The sequence below is a fragment of the Salvelinus sp. IW2-2015 genome, linkage group LG15 (genome assembly GCF_002910315.2).
Source record: "Salvelinus sp. IW2-2015 linkage group LG15, ASM291031v2, whole genome shotgun sequence".
Classification (NCBI taxonomy): domain Eukaryota; kingdom Metazoa; phylum Chordata; class Actinopteri; order Salmoniformes; family Salmonidae; genus Salvelinus; species Salvelinus sp. IW2-2015.
In genome coordinates, this window is record NC_036855.1 from 18,443,249 (window position 1) to 18,453,475 (window position 10,227).

Consider the following 10,227-nt stretch of genomic DNA (forward strand, 5'->3'; position numbering starts at 1 on the left):
TACATTTTTTGTTTCTATTTTTATTCCACAACAGAAATAAGAGAGAAACCTTGAACATGAAGTACTATAGAACAAAACAAATGCAGTCCATATGATAGAATGGTCTGTTCTGAAATACTGAAAGACTAGGAAGTGCTTTTCAATTATTTCATAAAGTAAATCCTATTGTAGGAGACTAAGGGTTGGTACAGTGTCAGAAAAATCAAGACTTTAAACAAGACATCTCCAATCTCAGTGAAACTCAACAAAAATACACTTTGCTGGACTCGTGTTTGTGAAATACATGTGTATGCTATTACTATGTATCCTCAAAGACAAATCATGATAAAAAATCAAATGATCTGTGTAATTTAAAAAGATAAATGGAAAACGAATACAAATTCACAGAACTATGTCTAACGCAATAATTCTCTATTTTATAAAAAAGCATGAAATAATGCAGCTTACAGAGACATGAGGTACATTCGGAAATAGCATTGTCAACTCATCTCAACTCATCATTGTCAGAAGAAACAACAAAGAACTTCAAGAGAGGCAGAGTATCAAACATTGTGAGCATTGAGTGACTTGTGTGCTCTGATGCGTTGCAKATTTTTAAAACTGTAAATGACAAAATCCATAAATAAGTACATTTAACTGTGGGGGTCTTGATTTGATTACACTTTTTACATTAAAGTATTCATCCCTGTATGTATGTATGTGCTAAGGCACGTTTGTTTGGTGCCAGATTCAATGTTTTGCACTTTCTGAACATTAAATATTTCAGAAAAGAAGAACATTGTTATTTATTCTTTCATTGGTTGGTTCAACACATAATGCTTAATGTACCATCCAGCCAGGACCCTGTAATAGAATAACCATCCTGCACAAACCCATTACCAGGCTGTTATAGCCTCCATTGTGACTTTGTCAAAACCATAATTCATTCTGAAAGTAACAATAAAACTTAAAGTTAAAGCTAAACGTATGTTTACATATCACAAAATATACCAATGCAAAACATTGGATAGCCTCTGGTCAAATTGATAATTATTCATGACACATACTTGGGAAGAAACATTTCAAGACATTATACACTGTTGGACACAAACAATCTGAAACAGTTAATGGCATGTTTTAAATTCTCAAGGCCAAGGGCTCTTACAATCTCACAAAGTCCCCTCAGAATTCCCATCCCTACACTCTTAGAAAGAAAAGGTGCTATCTACAACCTAAAAGGGTTCTTCAGCTTTCCCCATAGGTGAACCCTTTGTAGAACCCTCTTTGTTACCAGGTAGAACCCTTTTGGGTTACATGTAGAACCCTTTCCACAGAGTGTTTTACATGGGAACCAAACAGGGTGCTCCTATGGGGACAGCAGAAGAACCCTTTTTCTAAGAATGCATATGCGTCTGGCCAGCTGTCTTTTATTAAAGAAGTTGAAAGGCACAGCCCCTTGAGTCTTTGTCTTCAGGGTGTACCCCTTTGGGGTTACAGCTTTACATCAAATCATTGCATAGTGGAGGAGTAAGGGAGTGGGAGGCTGTGGGCTATGGAAGCTGTAAGAATGGTTAGTCATTGTGTATAGAGCTCTACATGAAGACGCATGACATCCTGACTATGTAGCTACACCACAACACACCCCCTTATCTAAGGCTTTTCCTTTTGAGTCCATGAGAGTGGATCATACATCACATATAACAGTGGGCAACAACACAATACTTAAGCAAGTGTTTGTCAATGAATCTAGTGAACCCAAGGTTGGCATGGCATCCTACTTCCGTTATTATTGGAAGCGAAGTCCTGTAGTTTTACACAGCGGACAGGTCGATCCGATTGGCTGAGTAGGTGCTTTTGTCCCATGTGTTCATCTTTGTGGGGCTCACGCCTCCTCTGTTTCCATTAATCTATGAGAGAAAAAGGAGAGTAAATGATTGATCTCACATTTAAAGTTCTAAGTTGAATTCAAGTCTTTCTTCTTACCCAATTAGACCCCTCTACCTTGGTACTCACAACATCAGAGTTGAAGGGTTTCACATTGATATTGCGAATGGAGCTGCTGGTAAGCGACCACACCTTGGTTTTGTGCTTGAAGGCAGCTCTGACCTACAGCAAAACCATGAGAACGCCCAATAACAGGTGCAATATTTCATAAACCTCCCCAGACATTAGAAACAAAACAGAAACTATACTGAACAAAAATCTAAACGCAATATGCAACAATTTCAATGATTTTACTGAGTTAAAACTCATAAGGAATTCAGTTAATTGAAATAAATTCATTAGGCCCTAATCTATGGATTTCACATGAATGGGCAGGGGCGCAGCCATGGGTGTGCCTGGGAGGACATAGACCCATRCACTGGGGAGCCAGGCCCAGCCAATCAGAATGAGTTTTTCCTCACAAAAGGGCTTTATTACAGACAGAAATACTCCTCAGTTCCATCAGCTGTCTGGGTGGCTGGTGTCAGATGATCCCGCAGGTGAAGAAGCCGGATGTGGAGGTCCTGTGCTGGCGTGGATACACGTGGTTGTGAGGCCGGTTGGATGTACTGCCAAATTCTCTAAAACAACGTTGGAGGTGGCTTATGGTAGAGAAATTAACATTAAATTATTCTCTGGCAGCTCTGGTGGACATTCCTGCAGTCAGCATGCCAATTGCACACTCCCTCAAAAGTTGAGATATCTGTGGCATTATGTTGCGTGACAAAACTGCACATTTTAGTGGCCTTTTATTGTCCCCAGCACAAGGTGCACCTGTGTAATGATCATGCTGTTTAATCAGCTTCTTGATATGGCACACCTGTCAGGTGGATGGKTTATCTTGGCAAAGGAGAAATGCTCATTAACAGGGATGAAAACACATTTGTGCACAAAATTTGAGAGAAATACGCTTTTTCTGCATATGGAACATTTCTGGGATATTTTATTTCAGCCCATGAAACATGGGGCCAACACTTTATATGTTGCGTTTATATTTTTGTTCAGTATATATCAACACTATAACAACATGAAGGGTGTGTCTTACCTCAGAGTTGAGAAGACAATGGAACAGGAAAATAAAGAATCCCTTTAGAAAGATCCACATGATTGCAGTCAATTACCGTAAATAAAGGCTATTAATAAAGACCAATTTGATGTACCGTATTGGATTGAATAATGGTACATTTACAGTAGGCTACTGACCTGTAATGAGTTGAACACAGCAAACATGTACTGGAACATCAGTGAGTGATCGTTGATGGCCAGTACCCCAAAGATCCAGGAGATGCCCAGAATAGGAAGGAGTACAGCCACTGCCTTTGCAGTTAGCCTATACACACAGAGAGGCACAAACACACTAAGTGTCAACTATCTGCAAACGATGTAATAAGTACTGTATTCATATCATTCTGACTGAGTGAGTCAGGATAGCATTATCACCATGAAGGTTTTAGGACAGAGTTGATGACTCACTTGACTGCGTTGGCATCTCCATGAACCTTGTAATTCTCTGAACTAATACGAGAGATGATCCTCGTCACAGATATAAGAATCACAATATTCACCTGAGACAGAGAGAAAACAACACACATCAGTTAATATCAAAAAATCACTTTTATCAATAAAAAGCTTGAGCTCAAGCACTTAATTAGTTGTTCAATAAGAACTGAAGTCAACTATAGTGGTGATTGCTTCAGTTCTCTTACCACAATGACAAACAGTGCTGGTGCCACAAAGGCCCAAATAGCCCCGATCTTCAAAGACAGCCAACAGCTGAGGGAGAGAGGAGAGACAAAACAAGCTTGGTTGACATCCCTCACATTATACTTCCCATTTCCCCTGTTGGTGTAAACTACTTATACATAAATGGCTGTTTCATGGCACCAGTATCGATATCTTAACCCTATTCAATGGCACAAAGTGCTACCAAGTGGTTTTGAATGTCCAGGTTAGAGTGTGTTGACAGTGTCTTACTTCCCAACCTCTCCGTAGCTGTCCAAGGCTGATGTCATAGAAACCACACAGATCACCAGTGGAGACCCTGGGTGAAGAGGGGAAATGTTAATCACAAGATATAGAGATATCACACACATCATGACATCTGCAACATTACATTGTCCAGTATGTGCATCCTTATATTGACTTCAGTCTAATGCTGTCCAAATCAAGTTTGGCAAAGAGTATTAGATGAAAGTTAGACAGACCGAGAGTAGAGGACACAGGATTTTTAATGAGGGTTTTCTGTGGTAAATTGTCATTACTCATTTCCACCAACATGGTTATATTATTGGTAAAGCTTCTTTGTTTAATGTTGTAATGACTTACTGAGTCCACAGAGATTTCCAGACTTCCCCGGCACAGAACAATTAAACTGTTACGCCAAAAGAGGAAATTAAGAATAAAGGATCAGAAGCCTTTTTTCACTGCTAATAACAGGAGCTGTAAACGACAAAACTCAGATGTCCTAACAGCTATATTTCCAGCTGCTGGACACGTCTATGCTACTTCATTTGTAGCTGGCCACAAATCGCAGCATTACTTCAGCCAACAACATAGGAAATGATAAAAATGGGATCTTATTTCCAATAATCACTCCAGCATGTGGAGGCTGTCCCAGACCCAGCTCAAACACACACAACACACACACACACACACACACACACACACACACAACAACAACACACACACGCCCACACACACACACACACACACACACACACACACACACACACACACACACACTATCCTGTCTGTCTGTCCACTCTGGCCCACAGAGACCAGGGCAGTCTCAAGGCCAAACCAGAGGTCTGCTAAAACCAGACCCAAAAGGTCATCCCAAAAGGTCATCCTTTTAATTGTGCCAAACATTGTAAAGTATCAATCTTTTGATGCAGAGCAGTACGGTTGCAAAATTCCAGTTACTTTCCCCAAATTCCCTGGTATTCCAGAAATCCCAGTTGGAGGATTCCTTGAGTTAGGAGGGGATGAGCAGGTAACCCTGGAATCCTCCAACCGGGATTTCTGGAGAACTTGAGAATTTTGGGAAAGTAACTGGAATGTTGCAACCCTACAAAGCAGATTGTTGCATATAACTACAGGTATAAGTGGAAACACAGATTGAGCAAGTTTGATCCGAATGGGAATCACATCATTGTCAGTAAGACATGTGTGCCTAAAAAGGTKAATTAATACAGTTACAAGATGTACCCCAGCCAATCCCGTAGTAGTAGAAATGCTTGCTGCCCTCGGAGCCGAAAACCTTGATGACCATGCTGTAGAGGTGCAGGCCCTCCACCAGCATCCAGGCAAACACACTCAGGAAGAAGAAGTGGAGCAGCACAGCCATCACCTTACAGGGCAGCTGGGAGAGGAAAGGGGTTAGGCTACATCATGATCACAGTTGTCATCATCATCATGCTTTGTTTCCTCTTCATCATCATACAGTAGGTACAAAATCCCTTCCTGGTTCTAGCCAGTGAAATACTCTGGCTGTGGTTATGAGGTGCTTACCGTGCCCGGGTCAAAGCGGAAGCTGATGAGCAGCAAGATCTGGGCAACCAGAATGGCAAAGGACAGGTTGGCATGGATGTGGTAGCGTTGGTTACAGATAGTGCTCACTGTCCTGCAAGGCCACACAAATGATAAGTAATATTACAAGAAATGTATCAAATACGTTTGACATAACATTTAATCATAATGGGGTGAATACCACTTATACAGAGCATGTGTGGCACACAACACACGTGAGGTGCTTTGATACGTTTATTTTGACTGAGTCAGTGAACAATAAAGATGGAGGGATACTCACGACAGGATTGCAAACGTCACCAGAGTGATGGTCAGACAAAAGATGGAGATGGCACAGCCAGTGTAACTGATGGTTGATAGTGCCACCTGGTGGGTCTTGGAAAGCTGTGCAAAGGTGAGAATCACATCACGATTCAGTAAAACATTCCAGACACAAATTTGATGTTTCGATTCATGTTAAGGCTGATTCATTTCAAAAGGATGCAGACCAGAATATGTTGCATTGAACACATTACTATGGGAAATAACATAAAGCTGAAGTGAGAAGAGCATTAAACTAAAATATTGATTTTATAGGGAATCAGTGAGTGGAGCTTCACTATGAACCATCACTGCCCTCTGTGAGATGTTTAAAGTAAGTGACATTGTTAAATGTCAGACAATTAGAAGATTTTGCCCATACTCCTGACCATGCCACTATATAGGAGGTCATTGTGTTGCTTTTATTGCATGGTTAGCCTCCATGGCAGGAAGTGACTCCAATATGTGTGACCCCCTCCGAGCTTTGAGTCCTGTCCAACATGCCTGGCCAGTGCCAGTGCCAGTGCAAGTGCCAGCAGAGTGGTGTGGTACAGTATGATGTGCTGGGCTTTAACAGGGAGCAGCGACCCTCATTACTAGACCTCTGTGCCGGACTGGACTGGCTAACACTCTGTCACCATTGTAAAGCTGCTGTGGCAGGAGACAACTACCAGCAAAGTAAAGAAAGAGCATGCCCCTGACCTTGTTTCTGAATGAGGTCCATTCTCAAACTATGCTGCTGCACATATTTTCTGTCCTTGTATGTCAAGGATGATTCCCCATTTATCTTTCTGTGTGTGTGTCTGTATGCAAATGTGTCCGCCTGTCTGTCTTTTTCATGTACAGTGCCATGAAAAATGATTTGCCCCCTTTCAGATTCTTTCTATTTTTGCATATTTTCGACACTGAATGTTATCAGATCTTCAACCAAAACCTAATATTAGATAAAGGGAACCTGAGTTTACAAATAACCCCAAAAAGGTATACTTATTTAATTTATTTAATTAACAAAGTTATGGAACACACAACCTGTATTTTTTTCACCTTTATTTAACCAGGTAGGCCAGTTGAGAACAAGTTCTCATTTACAACTGCGACCTGGCCAAGATAAAGCAAAGCAGTGCGCCTTTGATACTGTGAAACCATCAGATACTCCTTCCACACCTCTCCGAGCTGGGCATCTTCCGGCGCGGCGCACGCTTGGATTGCGTCCTATGCCGTGACAGGGTGAGCCTCCTACCAGTGCGTGGCGAGAATCTGTCTCCGCACCAGTGCTCTCACACTGGTGTCCCCCAGGGCTTCTGTTCTAGGCCCTCTCCTATTTGCTACTAACACACAAAGTCACTTGGCTCTGTCATATTCCTCACATGGTTCTCCTAATCATTGCTCTAGCAGACGACACCAAGTTAATCTTCTCCTTTTCCCCCTCTGATAACCAGGTGGTGAATCGCAATGCTCTGCATGTGCTGCAGACATCAGTGTGTATGACGGATCACCCTCAAGCTGAACATCGGCCAAGGACGGAGCTGCTCTTCCTCCGGGAAGGACTGCCCGTTCCATGATCTGCGCATCACGGTTGACAACTTCCATTGTGTGTCCTCCTCCCAGATGTCTAAGACCTTGCGTGATCCTGGAACAACCCCTGCGTTCTCAACTACATCAAGAGCGGTGACCCATTTTCCCCTGTAGGTCATAGCTCTACAACAATTCGCAGAGTACGTGCGCCTGCCTCACGCAGGAAGCGGCGCAGGTCCTTAATCCAGGCACTTGTCATCTCCCCGGTCTGGATTACTTGCAAACTCCGCTGTTGGCTGGGTCTGCCTGTGCGATTAAACCCCTACAACTCATTCCAAGAAACAGCGCAGCCGTCTGTGGTGTCACTTCCCAAGTTCTTCTCACGTCACCCGGCTCGCTTCCGCTCTCTCCACTGGCTTCCAGCTTGAAGCTCGCATCCGTTACAAGACCATTGGTGCTCGTGCTACGGAGCTGTGAGGGGCAACAGGCACGCTCCGTACCTTCAGCCTCTGATCAGGCCATCCCCAAGAACAAGGGCACTGCGGTTCAATCACCTCGTGGGCTGCTCGCCTCCCTACTCTGAGGAAGTACAGTTCCGTCAGCCCAGTCAAAACGTCGCTGCTCTGGCACCCAAGGTGTAACAAAACTCCCTCCCGACGCCAGGTAGTCAGGTACAATCACACCTTTTTCCGGAGACACCTGAAAAGCCCAGCCTCTTTAAGGAATACGCCTAGGATAAGGATAAAGTAATCCTTTAACCCCCCCCCCCTAAAAGAGTTTAGATGCACTATTGTAAGTGGTTGTTCCGGAATCAATCAAAGGTGAGATGCACACCAATCTTGTAAGTCGCTGTATAGGAGCGTCTGCTAAATGACTTAAATGCAGTAGCGTGCCGTGGGCTGCGCCTGGGCCTTCAGTGAGGTCCTACAACAGTCCCCACCGAATTAACCACCTGTTATTACATATTTAGATGCCATGGCTCTAAGACACTATTACATTTAGACAGAAACGCAGTATAACCAGGTTGCGTCACCTTGAAATTGACATTTTTTTTCAGAGAATTGCGAGGGAGAGTAAATACAGTACAGTTCAACTAAATAGGCCAAGAACATAGTCGAGTGCAACAGAGTTCTATTAATATATCTTTCTTCTATCCATTTCTGGTCACAACTTTGAGCCTTAAGTCCCCCCCCCCACCCGCCCCCCAAAAATAAATACAGTGTGTTTCACTAAACAGCTGCATTTGTGCACCCAAAGCAGTTTCACGTGATTGATAATAAAGACACATAACTATTCACTGAAAATAAAAGAGAAACAAATACATTTGCAACATAAGGCTATTTGCCAATTTTATTTGTTAATATATAGGCTATTTAATATTAACGAAATAAAATGCGAAACATTCATGACACATTAAATAAAAAATAACATGCCAATATGTATGCCTTACTCACGCAAAGACTGATTATTAGACAGTTTGGTGCGCTTAGGGGAGTGAGAAAATGCTGCAAGGCCATTTGAGGTTGGCAAAGAGACCTTGCATTTTTAAGCTTTGAGGCTCCTTGAGTCAGTAATAAATTAGATCGATGTGCATAGCATGAATGATAAGCGCCATCGGTGCCCTCTCCTTAACTTTAGCCTGCACCCCATTGAGTCCAGAATCCAATGACTCTGCGCCATCAAAACACTGTGCACGACAACTTTATCCCAGACTACATTGCATTTTCCTCCAAGAACGGGAAAATAAGAGCGCAATGTCATTCAGCTCGCTTGCCGCTTGTCACATCTTCCAAACGGATAAATCGCTCCTTTACCTACCGTTGTCGTCACATAACGCGGAGAGTGAAGCTTGTAGTCCACTCTGGTGTCCTCCAAACGTTTCTCAAAAGCACGCCATTGCTTGTAATGCCTCAGCGTACGTTTGGTGTCTTCGTTGCTGCGCTGGTTAAGCAACGTCAAGTTTGCAAAGCCAAGTGTGGCTCCAAACCCTAAATCGATGCACTTGCAAATGAATAGGGCATTCCAGCAGTACAGTTTGCAGTGCTTCCGGAGCTGTGAGCCCATTGACACGCCATAGTTGAAACTTTGAAAGTGGCGAACGACCGAACCCTTCCCGCCTGTGACAGGCCTTTGTGGCGTCGGGCGACCTCCCCCCCCCCCCCCCCCCCCCCCCCCCCCCCCCCCCCCCCCCCCCCCCCCCCCCCCCCTCCCCCCCCCCCCCTCCCCCCCCCCCCCCCCCCCCCCCCGCCCCCCCCCCCCCCCTTTACAATGTCTAACTTTTCTTGAAAGTTCTGTCTGAGATGGCTTATAAATTATATCCAGCCAAATCTGAATATCTTCTCCCTCCGCATTGTGGTTCAAAAAACAGTTAGTAGGTACGCGAATTAATTCTGTTTATCAAATTAGTTTTCCTAGTCTGCATACGACCTATGCATAGGACCTGCCTCTCATTTGGGTAATCCAATCAAAAGCTGGCCGCCCTAAGCGCCTGCTAGCTTGGCTCCTGTGTAAGCACTGGAGCCAGCCAGAGCGTACAATAAGCCAATCTAAAGCTGATTGGTTGACACAAATGTTAATTTCCATTCACTTTAAGCTACAAGCGCCTGCACTGTTGATTCTGAAGGCCTAGAGCAGGATTTTAGACCCTGGCAACACCTGATGGCTGACATATTGAATTGGATAAAGATCTAACATAAAAGACCACCCTCTCAAATCTCACGCTGGGGCCTGGAAGCGTGCAACCACAAGAGGAAAGTATGAAATGAAGAGTATAACTTCTACTCTGGGGAAGAATTTAATACATATTGTTGTGGAAAATATATTTAAAAAAAATTATCATCTGAAGATGTTTAGGCCAGCAGAGAACGCCTTGCAGGCCAACTGACGGCCCACCAACTGCTTAAATGTAATGTAAATGTTAGC

The 10,227-nt window shown here is 43.5% G+C and overlaps 1 protein-coding gene across 1 annotated transcript in view; it reads right to left on the reverse strand.

Annotated features, from left to right (window-relative positions):
* LOC111974910 (adhesion G-protein coupled receptor D1-like) overlaps positions 1-10,227 on the reverse strand; it is a 76,038-nt gene continuing 65,811 nt past the window's right edge. The window contains exons 17-26 of the mRNA XM_024002981.1: positions 5,771-5,874; positions 5,473-5,584; positions 5,170-5,323; positions 3,937-4,003; positions 3,669-3,735; positions 3,436-3,527; positions 3,166-3,292; positions 3,008-3,049; positions 1,993-2,085; positions 1-1,886 (exon numbers count right to left, since the gene is read on the reverse strand). Coding sequence (XP_023858749.1) covers positions 1,791-1,886; positions 1,993-2,085; positions 3,008-3,049; positions 3,166-3,292; positions 3,436-3,527; positions 3,669-3,735; positions 3,937-4,003; positions 5,170-5,323; positions 5,473-5,584; positions 5,771-5,874 — 954 coding nt within the window. The 3' untranslated portion in view covers positions 1-1,790. The remainder of the gene's footprint in view (positions 1,887-1,992; positions 2,086-3,007; positions 3,050-3,165; positions 3,293-3,435; positions 3,528-3,668; positions 3,736-3,936; positions 4,004-5,169; positions 5,324-5,472; positions 5,585-5,770; positions 5,875-10,227) is intronic.